Genomic DNA, 20,083 nt, shown 5'->3' on the forward strand with positions numbered 1-20,083 from the left:
TTTTTTGTTAGTCCGCGCGTGAAAAAAAAATATTATTCACATTCTGAAAATCACCTTGCAGGTGTTGATTGCTATTTTTTTGCTGTGTTAAGCTGCCTGTTTTTATATGTGTGGGTTGACTGCATATTTTTGTTCTGTTTTATTTTATTTCTTGTCAGACTTGACTCTGACTGGCACCCCGGCATTTTTTAGTTACCCGCTACAAAAGTGGCACCCCAGATATCTGGATTCATTAAAACCCTGGATGAAAAAAAAAAAACACACCTTCAACCAACACCTGTTAAAATGGCTGCAGCAAACCAACAATGGCAGTCCAACTCAGCCAGCAGCAGAGAAAAGGACCACATATTCATGTTGGTATATGGATTTGTGTGGTCATTAAACCCGGATTTGTCGCAACCTCTCATTCCTCTGGCAGTCTGGCATCACACAGTGAAAATTGGAAAGCATGATGGTTGTTCATCTTTATGGACGACTGAAGCAATTTTTGGAGGAAAAATTACAAATTCTAATGGAAACACAAAACAACCAAAGGAGGAGCTTGAAAAAACAGTTGCACTTTATTTAAAATGTCATGTCAACATATGAACAACAATTTCAGTGCTTGCATGAAACCTGGATAAACAATCAACTTTTCTGAGGAATCAGTTTTCAGCCGCTCTTTCCGGGGAGGGGGAGACTGGCCAACTCTATTGCCTTCTTGTTCTGCGGAAGCTCCAGCGGCCGCTGCACTGTTCCCTACACAGACCCTTTGGAAATGCAGACTTGATGCTGAGAGCAGTTCAGAGTCTCACCTGGAGGAGCACATTAAGCCTCAGTTACACAATTTGTTAGGTAACAATGTGGATGTGTGTACAACCAAAGTGGGACGTACTGGAATATTTAAAACATCAAATCTTTCTCACCAGTCCTGTACCCATCCGACAGAAACCATTCGGGTCTCCCCTCCCAAACAAAAAGGTGATGAAGGAACTCATTGAGGACATGCTGAAGGATGACGTCATCGAACCTTCTATTACTGCATGGGCCTCACCTGTAGTCCTGATTCCCAAAAGAGAAGGAAACCAAGGTTTGTGTCGACTTCCGTAAAGTGAATGAAACACAGTCACTGATGCTTATCCCATTCCACCATCCAGGAGATATTGGATCTCTCAGGTGCTGTTGTTTTCTCTTCCCCTAGACCTAAATAGTGGCTACTGGCAAGTAGAGATGGATCCAGAGGTGAGGGAAGTCACAGCCTTTATCTGCTCCATGGACTGTTCCAATTAAAGTCATGCCATTCGGACTTAAGAATGCCCCTGCCACCTTCCAAAGGCTCATGGAGAGAGCACTGGGAGAGTTGAAGGGAGTCATCTGTTTTGTCTACTTGGATGACATCATCATCTTCTCGTCATCCTGGGAACAACATTCATATGAGGTCCAGGCTGTCCTGGACAAACTCCAGAACGCAGGTCTGACAGTGAACATGAAGAAAAGCAAGCTTTCAGAACCGCTTTGAAATTCCTGGGCATATCGTCTCTGCTACAGGAGTCCAGGTGGACCCGACAAAATATGGAGGCTGTACAGAACTTCCCTGCACCCACCAACCTGAAAGCTCTACAAAGGTTCCTGGCATGGCTGGGTGGTATCACCGATTTGTCCCAATTTTTCCCAGATTGCGAACCACTGAATGCCCTAAAGAAAAAAGGAGCCAAATTTCGCTGGTCACCTGAATGCCAAACGCTTTTATTACACTGAGAATCCTGGTCAAACCACCTGTCCTGGCCCATCCAACTTCAATGCTCCCTTGTGGTATACACCGATGCCAGTGAGATTGGGCTTGGGGCTGTGCTCGTCCAGAAATCGAGCTATGGGAACCGAGGAAGTCCTCGCCTTTGCAAGTCGCAGTCTAAACCCTGCAGAGAAAAATTATGCTGCCACTGAGCTTGAATTGGCCGTGTGTGGGCAGTGGAGAATGAGGAACTACCTGGAAGGTAGACTGTTACGGGGTTACCGATCATGCCCTTCTATGGGTGTTCAAAACCACCAAACCCAGCACCCGACTGATCAGGTGGGCACTCCGGCTTCACAGAATTACTCACTTGTGATAATACAGAAGGAAAATATAACACGGTACCAGATGCCCTCTCCCGAGCTCCAACAGACTCCCTCCATACAAACCGCACCTGTGTATGCTACCGTCAGTTGCCCTGCCAAAACCATCAAAAGAGCTTCCCGATCCATCGCAGCTCTGTGGAGGAGACACAGGAAGTCATGAGTGTCAAGTTCTATATCAACACAGTAGAAATGTGGACTAAGAACAATGATACGAACCTGGCACTACATCACAAGTGACGGCACTCCTCTACCGGGTGCATCACTCCTTCCGTTACAATAAACCATCTACCACATCTACTAGACTCGCCAAGTTTTCAGCTCTTCATGTTCTGGATCGACCTTCACACCTAAGATCCCCTCTCTGGATACTGCTGGGGCAGGCTACCAAAACCTACCGAAATGATACAACATCTCTGTTCTTCTGCGCCAAAGCCGAGCCGGGCCGATGTACCCAGATAACATGTAAAAGACGTGCAAGTGTCCTAACGTATAAACAAGAAAACAGAAAACTTGCCGGATTAAACTTCAGCAAACTCAAGCCTCACCCGCCCCTGGGAGAATGCTGGAGTGGCATTTGTGGGGTCCTTTCCCCAAAAGCTCCAGCCTCTTCTGTACACTCCCAAGGTTACTCTCTCTGAATAAATCGGGGTCGATTCAATAGATATAACTTACCGCTTTTTTTTTTTTTACAAGCCGCACGTTTGCTCTTGCTCTTGGTGTACTTGCTGATATCCGTGGCCTCATGAGCGGCGAGGGCTGCTTTGTCTAGTGGGAAAGAATCAGATTAATTTGCTGCGTTCATCAAAGCAGGTATTTCACTCAGGTGAACTTGTTCAGGCTGAAGAAAAGCAACAGTGGCATAACTTACCTTTGATAAGACACGTCTTGGCCTCTTGGCTGCTGTAGTATAAAAAGTGCCGGCTTCCATTTTAGCGTAAAGAAGTCCAGAAAAATGTAAAGGTCTTGAGTTTCACGGGCATTTAAATGTTGAACTTTGGTGTGGGCGTGTTCGTTCGCAACGCATAATTTACATATGGATATTTACATATGCATATATAGACTCTGTCAGACGCAGAGCCTCTAAACTGTCGAGATGACGCGCATAAACAAGGAGAGTTCCCAGCAAGTGCGTCACATGCAAGCTAATGGACAATCAACGCGAGAGATTCAGAAAAATTTAGCAGCACGGGGCATCAAAGTGTCAGAAAGAGCGATAAGAAAGCACTACCAGGAGCCACAACCCCGCCGCTCACGTCTGAGAAAAATGCACAAGTAAGTTTCATATCAATGGATAAATGTAAAACAAACAAAGACCAATAACAATTTATAGAATTCACATTCTATATGGCAATTGTAATGTTTCCTTCTTTTCGCAGTGCTATTCTAAATGCCATTGATGAGATGACAAAGGCAAAACGATGAGATGACGGCCGCTGCAGTACAGCTCAAAATCCGGTCCGATTTTGGAGTTCGTCTGAGTCTGACAAGTATTCACAGTGCTCGCAGAAGTATGGGCTGGAAATTTGGCAAGACCCACTTCTGTCCAATGATAAAAGATCGCAACAAAGCGGCGAGGCTGCAACAGGCGACTCTGTGGAACAACTCCGGGGAGACCTGGCATAATGTTCTTTTTACGGATGAGACAACAGTTTCATTGGAGCACTACGCCAGACAGAGTTTCCACAGGAAGGACCACTTCGTTGCCAAACCTCAGCCAAAACATCCACTGAAGCTGCATGTTTGGGGAATGATTTCCCGGCAATGTGCAGGTCCAATGGTAACCTTCGAGGGAATAATGGACCGTCAATACTTTGAAGAGGCCATCATTAAAGAACACGCTGCACCATACATTAGGACATACTTTGGGTCTGATCATCGCTTCTTCCAGGACAATGATCCAAAACACACTGCTGCTGGAGCATACATGGCGTCCGAGGGGATCAACTGGGTGAAAACTCCACCAGAGTCACCGGACTTGAATCCCATTGAGCTTGTCTGGCATTCCATGAAAGACTTTATTCGCAAGGAGGCGAAGCCAGGCACAAAACAGGAGCTCGTCGAGGCCATACAGACGTTTTGGCAAACAAGAGTCACCGTGGAATTTTGCAACAGACTTATCTCTGGACTTTCAAAAGTTGTCCGGTGTATTATTAATAATGAAGGGGGGCATAGTGGAAAATAAACAGTGGTGTCCATGTAGAATAAAAACATCACCTATATACTGCAAACTTTATTAAAACCAAACATACTTGATATTCATACTTGATTCACTCGTAATTCTTTCCATTTACTGTCAGTGTATATATATATATATATAGTATTATTGTATTATTATTAGAAGTGTTATTATACGTTTGTTTTGTTTGATTTGCATGCGTGCCTTTGCACTTAAATACATAACAATTGCAAAAAAAGATTCTTGTTTAAAGAAGTTCTATTTAGCCATAATAATATCCACGAAGCTGCCAGTAAAACACAGTAAAGACGTCACATCCATGATTGTCTGTCCTGCATTTTCCGCTCTGATTTTGTGGGGGGAAAAAGGCCCATCAAGTGCAAACAAAAGGTTGATACCTACATAACAAAGGGCTTCCAAAGGGCTGTTAATCACCAGGTATTCTCCCTCTTTAAATGGCGTCTCACAACGATCAAACTGTGATCAAATATTCAATAGGAGGTATTATTGCTGTTGTTATTCTTCAATTCTTTTTGCAAATTTTTAAGGGTTAGTTTGTTGTTTACATGCAGATGAGCGAGAGAGAGTGCGCGAGCACAAGAGAAGAGACGCTCCTGTAATTATGTAAAGACTAGTGCTGGCCACAGATACTGTAGATTAATGCGCCAATGCCGGCCCGGCATTAGCGCGATCAGCTGTTCCCAGAGTAAACAAAGGCAGCTGTCCAGGTGGAAGCGGCAAAACACGAGAAAAACTCAAAAACTCTCTAAAAACATTGCTAAAGAGATCAGGACACCACAGAGTTACAGCGAAGAAAACAAAAACGAACAAAAGAGAAAAAGGTCAAAAAGCTACCTCAAAGGCTGGAACAGCTTTGTGAATAGATAAATGGTGATATTTTTTATCGCCTCATAAGAGTCTCGCGTTAACGCAGATAACGGCCCACCACTAGTAAAGACAGAACAGACTAGATGTTGTTGATTTGGTGAATGGCGACATGTTAGATATAAACACCTTAAATTTAATTTCAATTCATGAACACGCTCAAATCATAAGGCTACTGTATAGTATGCAGTAGTCAAACCAGCTGCATTTTCCGCTCTGTGATCTGTGACACTGGGAGACCAAAAAGCCCATTACTGTAAGTGCGAACACAGGGTTGAGCAACGAGAATGCTAATGAGGTGTGTAAGCTACGTCATCTCCAGGTAGAACAACTGTAAATAAGTTCTGTGAGAGAAGCGCCATCTCCTGGTCATACCCTGTAATTACATGAATGGGTGGAGTTACAGTAAAAAATAGACACGCCCAGGAGAAGGAGGGGGGTCTCTCCGGTCGCGGGACTTTGTAGGCAGCCGGCTGGAAGTCAGCTGGAAGACGGCTGCCATTCAGCTGGCGTTCAGCTTGAATGGGAACTTTTAAGTTGCTACTACTGTATATTGCATCTTTAATGGTGGAGGCCTTAGTTTCTGTGCAGCCGTGGTCCAGTGTTAGGTCCATAGAGTCAGTTCAGATACAGAAACGTAACTGCTCAGTGCCACAACAGACGGAGCGAACTCCACAACGTGATTGCTCAACTTATGTGCCTCTGGTGTTCACCCAGGGACGGACTGGCAATCTGGCATACCGTGCATTTGCCCGGTGGGCCGACGTGCTATTTGGGCCGACAAGTCCCGATATATTCAGTTCAGTTCAGTTCAGTTCAGAGCTTTATTGTCCCTCCAGGGGAAATTTGATTTGCAGTGGCAATGCAACATACACAACAAGAAATAAATAGACAAACAGTGACATAAAACAATGAAGCAAAGTAAAGCAACCAAAAACTTGATTTAAACAATCCTAAATGAAGTTAGAATATGAGTAACAGAAGGCAAAGAGTCTATAAAAGATAAGAAAATAAACAGACAAATACCACAAAAACAGTGCAATTTAAGAGTTGTGCAAATTAATTGCATTGATTGCACGAGGAACAAAGGAGAATTTGTACCTGTTTGTTCGTGCCCTAGGTAGCCTGTATCTCCGTCCAGACGGCAGAGAAATAAATTTCTGCAACAGTGGGTGGTCAGGGCTAGACAGGATAGACCGGGCCTTCTGAAGGACTCGTCTGTCAAAGATCTCTGAGAGACAGAGCTGCTGCATGCCAATTATCTTGTTTGCATCTTTCACAATTTTGAACAGGCAATTTTTGTTTTTAACCGACAGGTTACCATACAATGAAATCAAGCAGAAAGTTAAAACTGACTCAATAAAAGATCTATAAAACAAAACCATTAAGGTCTTATCAACATTAAAAGACTTTAGTCTGTGCAGAAAGTATAATCTCTGTCGGCCCTTTTTACAGATTGCAGAAGTATTTAGGTCATGTGTCAAGTTTTTATCAATTATTGTCCCCAGATATTTATAAGAATCCACCATCTCCACTGCTGTACCCTTGATGATGGTTGGGTGGGCTGTATGTGGAGTTTTCCTAAAATCAATGACCATGTCCTTAGTTTTTTGGACATTTAACTTGAGGTAATGGCTGTCACACCACTCCACAAAGTCAGCCGTAACTGGCCCATGGTCAACCTCTCCATCATGGAGTAAACTGACTAGGACTGTGTCGTCAGCAAATTTTAAGAAATGCCTGTCAGTGTGTTGACTCCTACAGTCATTTGTATATAAAATAAACAATAAAGGGGACAGGACACACCCCTGTGGAGAACCTGTAGAAGTCATTTTCTTTTGGGATAAGACATTATTAACCCTAACTGACTGAGGCCTACCTATTAAAAAGTCAGTGAGCCATTTCACCATTCTAATATCAAGACTAAAAAGGGACACTAATTTGCGGTGTAAGATGAGTGGCTGAATTGTATTAAAAGCTGAGGAGAAGTCTGTGAATAAAAGTCTAGCATGGGTTTTCTTACCCTCGAGATGCTTGTAAAGAAAATTAAAAAGAGTAGTGGTAGCATCCTCCACTCCTCTAGTTGGCCGATAAGCAAATTGCATCGGGTCAAGCAGCACCTGTACTTCGTCCATCAGAGATTTTTTAATCAGTCACTCAAAACTCTTCATAACCAGTGAAGTGAGAGCTACTGGTCTGAAATCATTTAGCTCTTTGGGTGATGCAATCTTGGCCACTGGAACTACAATAGACTCCTTCCACAGTAGGGGGACCTTCCCCTGAATAAGAGATGAATTAAATATATCGGTAAAAACATCACAAAGTTGATCCGCACAGACTTTTAAGAGTTTCCCAGTAATCATATCTCGCCCTGGACTCTTCCTAGAATTGCATTTAAGGAACACAGATCTTACATCAGAGGCAGTGATAGTAAGTGGAGAGGGCAGACTACATTCGTCCCACGTATCACACAAGTTGCTATGTGCTACTGAGAAGTCGTGTTCATCTTCAAAGCGTGAGTAAAAGTCATTAAATGCATTTGCAAGCTCTGAATGTTCGCTAAAACCAGTGATATTTATTGGCCTATCTTGCCTCTTATCCTGGCCTGTCATGGCTTTCATGCCATCCCATACTGCTCTTACATCATTACTATGAAATTTCTTCTCAATTTTTTGTTTATATTGTAGTTTGGCCCTCCTAATTTCATATCTAACTTCTTTTTTAGCTTCTGATTTTTCTCTGTCTCCACCATGTGAATGAGCCTTATGTTTCCTATGCAGTGCATCCTTTACTGCTCTATTTAACCAGGGTTTGTTGTTGGGAAACACCTTCACATGTTTGGTTGGGATGACAGAGTCATTTAAATACATTACATAAGAGGATATCACCTCTGTTCTCTCATCAAGATCAGAAGAGTTAAAAACATTCCAGTCCGTACATTCGAAGGCTCCTTTGAGCTCGTCGATTGCACCATCAGTCCACATCTCCACCTGTCTGATTGTTGTCTTGCCCCGTTTGAGGAGGGTCTTGTAGGTGGGGGTAAGAAGGATGGTATTATGGTCGGAGGAGCCAAGGGGAGGGAGTGCAACAGCCTTATAAGCACCCTTAATTGAGCCGTAGCATAAGTCTATGGTTTTGTTCAGTCTGGTGGGACACGAAATATACTGATAAAAGTTGTTCATTGATTTAAGATCACAGTGGTTAAAATCGCCAAGGATGAAGCAGGGTGCATCAGGACAGAGGGACTGAAGCTTATGTGTGACTTTGTGAATAGCTGACACCGCATTATCTACATTGGCTTTAGGGTGAATATACACAACGGTCAGAAATATTTGAGGGAATTCACGAGGGAGGTAAAAAGGCCGCACAGACACAGACAGCAGCTCAATGTCCGCAGTGCACACAGTCTCTCTAACAGTGATGTTTCTGCACCACCGCTCATTAACATAGAGACACACCCCTCCTCCATGGGATTTCCCAGTGACGTCAGCGTCTCTGTCAAGTCGGATCGGCACTCCGAAACCACTGAGTGACAAGTCAGTCTCCGGATCATTTGACGTAAGCCACGTCTCGGTGAAGGCCATGATGCACGCATCCCTAAATTTCTCCAGGTGGATGACGTTGGCTTGGAGCTCGTCGACCTTGTTTCTGATGGACTGGGCGTTGCAGAGTAGTATCGAGGGGAGTGGTATGCATTGAAGTTTTAGACGCTTCAACCTCTGTCTGACTCCTCCTCGCTTCCTCATTTCCGCGATTTCTTTTTATCCTGGTTTGGATTTATTAATTCCCGGGATTGGTGGAAGATATCCGCTGTTGAACGGACTTCCCCAAATATGTCCAGATGCGTCGGTGGCTGATGATGATCTCTCAGACAGGATCCAGTATTCTCGGGAATTTTTATTAAACCTGTCTGCCCGAAGCGAGGATCACACAGACACTGTGCCACGGCAAACAATGTCCATAAAACAATAAAATACGAAGCCTCCATGTTTTGGAAGAGAAAGCTTCAGATACGAGAGTCTGGTTAGGCTAGGGCGCATCTATGGCGCGCAAGAAAAAAGTTCGCCTCGGGGGGGACCTGATAATTTAGGACAAAGCAGTTGTAATACAGTAGTAAATGTCACCCTGAAGCAGTCGTCATTACCTGAGAGAGTGTATCTAGTCTGTGGAGATAAAGCTTATCGCTCCATGCCCTATGAGTTGTTTCAGGGCGTCTGCTATTTAGCATACCTAATTCCCTTGATCAGGGAAGTGAAATCCGCTGAGATTGCTTCATTATACCCGCCTCTACATAAATATAAAAGAGAAATCCCAACATCTCAAAAGATAGCCAGCTTCCTCTTGCCTTTGTACGGTATGTATATAACTCAACAGGAGCTTGAATCTCTGTCTAAAGTCCTGGAGAATCATCTCAATGCCTCCAGCAGAGCCATGTTAGCTGAACATAGGAAGCTGCAGGAAGTTAAAACTGTAGCTTTACAGAATCGTATGGCGCTTGATCTCCTGTTGGCAGCACAGGGAGTAACTTGTAAAGTTATAGGTACTGAATGTTGCTCCTACATCTCCGACACGACTGCTGAGGTCATGGATATGGCGCATGACACAGCTCAAGGTATCAAAGAGTTACATGATAAACATGGGTTTAACTTTGGGGATTTTTATGGTACCTTGGGGTCATGGGGATCAGGGTTAGTAAAATTTTTGACTACTCTTTTTGTTGGTGGACTCCTTATTCTTTTCCTCTGCACTTGTATGATCTCATTGATTAAACTAATGGTGAAGAAGACAACAAGGTCAGTGGTCCAAGCACCCCAGGTGTGTATACGCCCAGAGGTTGCCAATCCAGTTGGTAAGAGGTATTATCATTTTGAAGGTTTTGGGGAAAGGTTTCGAGGCTTTGACCTTGATGATCTTTCTCTTGGTGAAAATGATGAAGAGGGGACTATTGGTCTGTAAATGGAGGGTGTCTATGTTTTCGGTTACCTCTGTGTTCCATTTTAGGTTAACTTTGTGTGATGATTCTGGCTTTACTGATTGTTTAGTATTCTAAGAGATGTTATTTTTAATCATTTAGAAATTGCCATTTTATGAATCAGTTTTAAAATCAATTTTCAATGATGGTTTTCACAGTAATGTAATACATGTTTAAAAGTTCAAAGTTACAACTATGTTATGATATGCAACTGATATCGACTGTTCATGGAAATCTTCTACGAAGATGGATTCCACGCCACCATGCATCGTATGTGCTAGTAACCTCTCCATGGTGGTGAACCTCTACTGTACATAATGTACATGGGTCGAAGATTTTACAATGTCTTGATTTCAACGATGATTGTTGTGATTGATTTTAAAAAAAGAGAGAAGAAATTTGCTCTAAAAATGTTAAATTAATTGTTTTATGGAACCCCTTCTAATTGCTAGGGATTTATCTACTAGGTGATAGAAAATAAAATAAATTTGATCTTGCTCCTCTCCCAGTGGCATATTTGCACATGATCTGTGACCTCCCTGATGACCTTCTTTAACACCCTGGTGTTGTAGGAGATCTTCCTAGCTTAAAGGCCCTTGTTGACCTGAAAGTGGAACTCACACATCATGGGAATGGGATGATGGGGTACATAAAAGGGGTTCTTAAGGTTTTTCACTGATTGTATGAATTAATCTAAACCGACTGCTTTGTTTGAAAGATGATTTTTATGGATGGCCTTTTGAATAATTCTGTGTGATTACGAATGTTTTATAATGTTTGTGTCAATCCCATTCTAACTGTACTCCCTGGTGGAGGGGATTGTTATGGAATTTTCTATCCTTAGGTTACTTGAGGTCACATGTGAGCCTTGTGGTCCTCTGCAGTACTAATTGTTTGTCTTTGACTAGGTGCCACCATATCTCAACACTGTGGTGGCCAGGGTCAGAGAGGCCTGTTGCTGCCTTTCTAGACATAATAGATAGCTAACTGTTGACGTTCCACTAGCATGAACAGACAACAGTGTCTCCAGACAAGAATGTGTTGAAGGTGAACACGAACATGGGTAAATGCATTCCCTTTGACTATTTTGGGCGTAAAGTATTTGTGGCGTCATCTATGAGGGTTTAAAGTGTGACCACCAGCATGAGTTCATCAGAATGCGAGACCGACTCAAGCACTTCAGGTGTACTTTGAGAGTGTCTCTAGTTCTCCTTGGCCAAGCATCAATAAATAATACAGCATAAGACATCAGAGGCTCCTAAACACTTTCTTCCCTCCTGACCTCACCATTGACCTTTGACTTCAGCAATTTCTCCACAACACTAAGACTATCATTGTACTTGTCCACATGAATGTTAAAATCACCTACAATAATTACTTTATCTGTTTTAAGGATCAAGCCTGATGCAAAAATTCAGACTAAGAAACTGGAGCACGATATACTGTAAGAAATAGAGTTGGCTGTAATGTTTTCTAGGTTGGGTGAGTGAGGCTAAGAACAAGACTTTCAAATGAATTATAATTTAGTTTAGGTTTAAGATTTCTTACTAGACTTGAGTCAAATATGGCTCCAACTCCACCACCTCGACCAGTACTTTGAGGAATATGAGTATTACAATGACTGGGATGAGTGGATTCAATTGATTTAATTTTTATTAAGTTATTATGATGAACTCCTCTTCTGTTTGTTTTATCTTTAAATAATGTAGGTGGATGGGGGACAGACACAGTCTCTATACTAAAGGACTGGGTGGGCAACTGCTCTAATGGAGGCGCAGAGAAGCATGTAAGACTGCAGCTCTGCTTCCTGGTCTCAAACTCTGGGTTGTCACGGTTTTGGTTGACTAATAAACTTATTTATTTTAAAACTTACTGTAGCAGTACGAGCGTTTTTGTTTTACATGTGGGTTCCAACACATCAGAAACTATGCCAAATTTGGCCAGATATTGTGATGAATATGAGAAGGGGCAGAAAAAAGAGGGGAAAACAAACTAGAAAAAAAAAGTAGAATTACAACAAATTCATTTTTGAAAATAATTTGTGCTTCTTTATGTTATGTATTTTTACTAATGGATTTCCACAACCTTTCCATATTTCCATAAATTGTTAACAATGAGCAATGTACTTACTTATAATCCCATTGACTTTGAACTTATCCAGGACTGTCTTCCCATCTGGCACCTTCCCGTGCTTCCCAAAGGCCACAGCATTTCGGCACTCCTCTGGAGTAAAGAAGATGGAACAATCTGTCCTTCTTTGCTTCTGCACAAAATATGAATTACCTTACAGGGGCACAGCAGCAAAAATAAACTAAAGAAAAGGAAGAGACTAGTTTAACAAAAAAAAATCAAGAGATCAAGAAAGATCAAGATTTTTACCAAATTGTTAAAAACCTTTGCTGTGTATCCATCTTCAAAGGTCCAAAATACAAAAAGTCCTGAAAATGAACAGAGAGTAAATAAAGGAGATGTTGAGTAAACCAGTACAGGCTAAAAATCAATCTTACTTAAACATGCTAATATATCTTATTGGTCTCAATTATAATCCTCTTAGACCTTAGCAAAGATAAAAAAAAAATCATCTCTTTACTTTAGCCTTCAACTATCACAGACCTGCCAACCCTGAAAGAATTTTATGAGTACTAATTCCTCGACCCCCCCCCCGTCCCGGCGTCCCGTCCTGCCCAGCCGTCGATCAATTTTCCCAACCCACTGCCAACACTGCAATAAATCACATCAGCAAATACAAACATTTAGCTTTTATTATGACAAGGCCTTTCCTTGTAACAACATACCTGAGCTTAATATCACAATATCTATGCTATGCTGAATGGGGACTGGCACATTCTAGTACTGATGATCTGTTCATCATTTTTGGAAAGGGTATCAATGATAGCTGATGTCTTAGTACGGGCACAGCCGTATTGCTGTGCAATTTGACTGTCGGGAAACATTTTTCTGAACAATGGTCCCGCATGGTCAGCAACAGACAAAGGCAAATTGTGCTCTACTATGAAGTTTGTAAACAGTGTCTCTGCCCGGATGGTCTTCAGGTCTTGCTCTCCAAAGAACTTAGTGTTGATCTTCGGTATGGAGGCAAGGGTACTCTCCAGTTTCTTGTGTTTGGTGCCTTCAACATGGTGGCTGCAATCTGTAGGTGGAGAGGGGGGAGATTACCATAGGCTACATTCTCATCTTTCATGTTGTTAAAATATACAGTATTCTAAATTACACACACATCAACATGCACACCACATTCTAAAAAATAGATATACAGTATTTACCATTAATGGTAATATTACAATAAATTAGTCAGGTCATTTCAGGTATGCAAAGGGTGACATGAGTAACACCGCATTAAATGTCCAATATGTCAGTTGACATTGGCTATGCCAATAGGCCTATAGTTGGCATAACTGTCTGGAATAGATTTTTACAAGTTATGTTGGGCTCATGTGAATTGATTGTACAGAAAATCTGAGCATTCACTCTTCTTGGCTAGAACACATTTATGAAACTTTTCATATAAATCTGCATTAGGCCTATATATTTATAATAATTAATATTTTATAAATCATTAAGATGCCAACAACATGCCATGGTATTTATATTGTAATGAATGCCTTATTTCAGTTATGGGGCTTGTAGTGATTAATGTGACATTTCTTGTGATCTTAAGTTTGGCCACTAGAGAGCAGTTGGGTTATTGATTATTAATACGGACTGTCTGTTCCCAAAAAGTTCAGCTGTTAGATAAGCTGCATAGAAGACACCATTTGGCCCTGACGAGACGTATAATTAATTCCTCGTTGGAGCTAGGGGTCAATGCAGCCTGTTGTATCCATCAAACAAGTCAGTAAACACTGAAAACATTCATCCTGGATTTCTGTTGTGTCATTTCCACGCCTTGGAGACTGGAGTAAGCTGTATGCATGCACTAGAGTGAATCTGACTGAATCTAGTAACTAGCACACCGAAAACTAGCAACTATAGCTAAGAAACATTGAAGACAACACGCATACCGGGAAGTAAACGACCCAATAATATGATGCAAATGATTGCATCATGCTAATCTTAATATTCAAGCAATAGGGTTACGATAAAACGTTACCCATTTCACCCAACTGCCCAACTGTCTTATAGATGACGGTGTGACACTGACATTGTGGAAGGGGGGTATTTGTGTGTGTGGAACTGTGTTCGTTACCTGCTGCCCCTTGGTGACTAATGTCCAGGTCAACCTTGCACACGGTGCAAAATGCATGATTAGGCAGCCTGGACGTGTTGAGGCAAGGCCATCTCTCCCGATAGCTGTCCAGAAATCGTTGGGGCTTCTTATTCTTTTTTTCGGGCGGTTCAGCCATGTCTCTGTGAACGCGCGGCGGCTCCAGTGTTCATTGAATGGCTCTGACTGCCTTGCAGCCCCGACTCTGCTCTGAACTGAATTGTTGCGCCGCTTGAAGTGAGGCAGGGTGGGGTAGTTGGGAGGGAATGAAGCACTCTGATTGGTCGAAAGCAGACCTCTGAATCTGTGGTTCAGCGGCATTCAATATCAGTGGCAACTTGACTGAAACGAGGTTAAAAAAAAAAAAAAATTGAAACTGACGAAACGCGGGAAATATGCGTATTTTAGAACAACAAATCGTACAAGCGTACAGGGAGGTGAAAATGTGTGCCCGCTACGAAAAATGCGTACATGTTGGCAGGTCTGCTATCATTAACTTTAATATTTTTGCATTTGCTTCACACTTCTTCACTCATGTGACGCTTTACAATAACAATGTATTTGATTTGAATCATGCACTCTGTATTCTATCTTTTTACTTTGTTTTAATTCTATTTCATTATTTAATGATTACTGTATGCATGTTATTATCAACGAGATCAACAAGACTCCTATGCATGCGGTTATTTTTACTAATTTCTCCAAGATGTCTGCCTCCTCTAGGTAAACAAACACCTGGTTGCATGTTTGAATAACTAGTTGCTGTTGTCTGTGGAATAAAAATGGTGTGTGAGCTGTAAATAGCTTAAACGGTGGTAGAACCTACTACCTCCATTTTCTGCTGCTGCTCGGAGGTGGGGACAGAGAGATTTGCTACATAACAGGAAACATTGAGAGAAAAATCTGCACATTCATTATAGTAGAGGTAAAATATTAGGAAAATGCAACCGCGCCTTCTCATTCATTCGGTCTCATGCCGCCATCTACTGGTGCAAATAATTCGCTATGCGACATTGTTTGTGACAGCGGGTGGTACCGGAAACGCGTTTCCTCAGACTTCCTCAGAGACTGCTTTTAATAACGAGACTTTATTATCTTGTGATATTGATTAATTTGGGTTATACAATTATTGTTAAGCTTCCTAGGAGATTCCTTTCACCTCCCAGGAAGGTGGTGCCCCGAGGTTTTCTTAACCCTATATGATTAATCAATAACTTGATAATACGATAATTTATGAATCGTGAGCATAACTGGTCATAAATCATTATCCTCCATATACCCTACATTGTCAATACATTTTAAAGAAATAAATTCTATAATCTGCAATACAGCGGCAAGAGTTTCTGTAGGTATCAACAATTAGAGACCTATTTGCAATTTCATGCCTATCCTGGAAAAAAGTTGCTACTTTTTCTGATGAGAGAAATTTTATTTTATTTAAATAACATTTTTTAAATCAATTTCCTAGCCCCAAATGTAGTGATAATTTGACCAATAGAGTTGTAAAATTCTGTCACTAAAATGTATACAGTTTCAAGTGGGGGTTACTCTGAAGCTAACAATATATTTATAATAATAACTCAATTACCATCTGAGTCATCTTTGGGTGAGCCGGTGTCTGGTTCATAAAAACACATCTTCGGTGAGTTTCACACCCTTTTGGGCATCTCTTTTTTGGTATTTCCTGCTGGGCCATCAATTCTGTTAAATGAATAAAAGTAGGGATGCACCGAAATGAAAATTTTCGTCTGAAACCGAATAAAAATTAAATGGTTGGCCGAATACCGAAACAGAATATGAAATGCGGTTGTTAAATTTTTCACTATTTTTTACTATTGCATAAATAGCCTAGAATAAATTTGTAGACATGTTTTTTTCGAAGAAAGTAAATGTTTATTTATTATCCTTCAAATATTCCAGTAGAATTTCCAGTTAGTATAATTATTATTTCATTTATATTGTAAATGAAAGCCCATGTTGTTTTAATCACTGTTAATTTGTTCTTGAAAGAAATACTATTTAGTTTTATTATATTTCCGGTGAATTTCCATTTTTCCCACGTTCATGAACGCATCATAGTCATTCTGACGGTCATTGAACGCACCTTGCATGTGTGAGACACCATAGTTTAGAGAGAAGTATATAGCTTCGCTAAAGAGCAGTGTATGATGTATTTCTTGCTTGCGCATGTTGTTTCATTGCATCAATTGTGTCAGGCCACTATTCGGCCTTACTATTCGGCCATTTCACCAAAAACCGAAAATGCACTTTTGGGCCATTTTCGGCCGAAAATTTTCGGTGACCGAATTTTCGGTGCATCCCTACATAAAAGTACAATACATTTTAATTATTTAAAAAGGTGGTTCAATGTCTTAGTTTTATCATGTCATTATAATTTGGTACAGCAACTTGTTGAAACATTTGGATACAGAGATGTGTTACTGTAATCATAACAGACAACTCAGGAACTGAAAAACGTGGTCTTCAAGAGGATATAAAAATATAAAAATCCCAAAGTGCATATTCTTTACATAAAGATATTGCCGCAATAAGTTACCAGTTAGCCTAACGTTAGCTAGGCTAATCATAACAAGTTCATGGCCACATGTGGTCCGGGCCTATAGCCTCACTAGCTAGCATCACTATTTGCCACATATGCCGACCAGTTACTTAAAAAAAAAGTATCTGAACCAACATAAACACTCGCCATCTAAATTTTTACAAAGTTTACCCAAATTACGCTTAACAAAGATGTCGCTTACCTTCTTTTACCTCCCGTACCGGTTCCTTTTCCCTCCATCTCGCCTGCCCGCACTCGAACCGTGAATTGACCAATCATGACGCAGCATTTGTGACTGATGGCGCTCTCCTCCAATGAAATGTTGACGTTAGGGCTGCGTCATCTACTGCTGGGTTCAAAGTTCACAACTTGTATGCGCCAAATGCAACTTGTTGAAGAAAACAAAGACACAGCTCCTGAAGTGGTGAGTGTATAAAGCTACACTTTTTCTAAAATAGAAGTTTACTTTTACTAGCGCTAAGGACTTTAACGCGTTAATTAAGATTAATTAACCACACAAAAATTAACGCTTAAAAAAAAAAATTCACGCATTTAATAGGAAAGGTTGCACATGTGTATAATTATTCCATTTCTGTAACCCTTTTTAGTCAGAATAAATTGCATATCATATTTTGTACATTGCTATATGCAAACTCATAAATGTATGAACCTGTGCATTTTCTTCTGTTATTTTTTGTCATCCCTAGGTTTATTGTCCCTGCAGCTCAATTTTTGACACCAGTCAAGAATTAATATTGCACTTCAATAGAAGTTACAGATAATACTGAGGTGAGTCTTTATTACACCACCTAGTAAAACACAAGCTTCACGCTCTAACACAGATACTCACTCCACCCAAATTGACCACCTATGAGAAATTTGGGACCGATGTATTAGACCTCACTCCATCAAATAAGAGAATCTTCTAGAAGATATCTTAGAAGTATTTGTTTATTGTCACTTGCAGTGATTGAATATAAGTACATTTACTCTTACTTAACTTTCCACTTAATATTTCCACTCATTACACTACATTTTGGAGACAAATATTTTATTGTTTACTCCACTACATTTATCTGATTACTATAGTTTTTATTTACCTTACAGATTGTACGAAGCATCAGAGCCACCACATTTTGTAAATAATTTATCTCAATGATTTAACTGATGCACATACTCAGATAAATGGTTAATATCAGAATATCAGCCACGTCAATAATCAGCCCACTGTACACAGTACATGTAAATATATATATGTAATTTACTTATAGTTTTGACACTGAAGTATCACCTTTCAAACAGATTCAATTAGGGATGTAAACTATGGGGATAATTTTGTCTCAGAAAGATTTTAATGTGTACAATATGATGTGTATACATATGCATACATTTATAAATATCCAAATACAAAATACAAATATAAAAATGTGACATACAAATAAATAAACGAATTTGTATAAATAAATGTGGATTTGCAAATATATTTTCGAGATTTGAAAAGTCACAGGTCACCGGCACAGGTCAAGGTCATACATCAAAGGTCCACGTCCCAGGTCACAGGTCCCAGGTCCTGACGTCACAGGTCACACGTCACAGGTCCAACGTCACAACAGGTCACAGTCATACATCACGGTTCAAAAGTCACAGGTCATACGTCACAGGTGTCACACGTCACAGGGTCATACATCACGGTCACACGTCATACATCACAGGCCAACTCATACATCAAAACAGGTCACCGTCACAGGTCAGAATACTCATACATCACAGGTCACACGTCATACATCACAGGTCACAAGGCACAGGGCATACGTCAAAGTCATATAATAACGTCCAGGTCATACGTCACAGGTCACAACGTCACAGGTCACAGGTCATACGGCCACAGGTCATACTCACAGGTCATACGTCACAGGTCCCGTCACAGGTCCACCGGTCACACAAGTCCATACTCACAGGTCACAACGTCACAGGTAACACGTCACACACAGGTCACAGGTCATACGTCACAGTCCACACGTCACAACGGCACAGGTCACACATTCAAAGGTCACACTTCACAGGTCATACGTCAAGGTCCACACCGTCACAGGTCACACGTCCACAGGTCACACGTCCACAAGCACACGGCACATAACATCACAGGGCCACGTCATACATCACAGGTCACAACACACTCACGGTCACACGTCATCGTCACAGGTCACACATCACAGGTCCACACGTCAACAATCACAGGTCACACGTCCACAGGTCACACTCACAGGTCACACGTCACACAGGTCACAGGTATACGTCACAGGTCACACGTCACAGGTCACAAACGTCACAGGTCAACACGTCACAGGTCACAAAAACGTCACACGTCACAGTTCACAACGTCATAACATCACAGTCACACGTCAATACATCACAGGTCACACGTCACAGGTCCACACGTCATACATCCAGGGCATACATCACAGGTCGCGTCACAGGTCATACATCACAGTCACACGTCACACGTCATACATCACAGGTCATACATCACAGGTCGACGTCACAGGTCATACGTTCAAAGTCACACGGCACAGGTCCACACGTCAATACATCAAAGGTCATACGTCACAACAGTCATACATCACAGGTCACACACGTCATCATCACAGGTCACAGTCTACATCACAGGCATACGTCAAACGTCATACATCACAAGGTCACACGTCCACGTCATACATCAACAGGTCTCATCCACAGGTCATACATCACATCACAGGTCATACGTCCAGGTCACACGTCACAGGTCACACGTCATACATCACAACAGTCAATACGTCCACTCATACATCACAGGTCACACGGTCATAAATCACAGGTCAAACGTCATACATCACAAGGTCATACGTCACACGTAGACATCACATGTCACACGGCACAGGTCACACGTCATAATCACAGGTCATACATCAAAGTCATAACGCACCAAGGTCATACATCCAGGTCACACGTCACACGGTCAATACATCACGGTCATACGTCCAGGTCAATACGTCACAGTCACAGGTCCACACGTCACAGTCACACGTCATATACATCACACAGGGTCATAACATCACAGGGTCCATACGTCACAAGGTCATACGCACAGGTCCACGTCACACGTCTCAATCACAGGTCAACTCACAACGT

At 41.5% G+C, this 20,083-nt stretch overlaps 1 protein-coding gene across 1 annotated transcript in view; it reads left to right on the top strand.

Moving 5' to 3' along the window:
* Positions 1-963: 963 nt before the first annotated feature.
* The window catches only part of LOC113745580 (protein fantom-like), a 33,083-nt gene continuing 13,963 nt past the window's right edge, over positions 964-20,083 (top strand). Inside the window, exons 1-3 of the mRNA XM_027277205.1 lie at positions 964-1,069; positions 1,181-1,221; positions 1,292-1,451. Coding sequence (XP_027133006.1) covers positions 964-1,069; positions 1,181-1,221; positions 1,292-1,451 — 307 coding nt within the window. The remainder of the gene's footprint in view (positions 1,070-1,180; positions 1,222-1,291; positions 1,452-20,083) is intronic.

This window comes from Larimichthys crocea, unplaced genomic scaffold (genome assembly GCF_000972845.2).
Source record: "Larimichthys crocea isolate SSNF unplaced genomic scaffold, L_crocea_2.0 scaffold94, whole genome shotgun sequence".
NCBI classification, from domain to species: Eukaryota; Metazoa; Chordata; class Actinopteri; family Sciaenidae; genus Larimichthys; species Larimichthys crocea.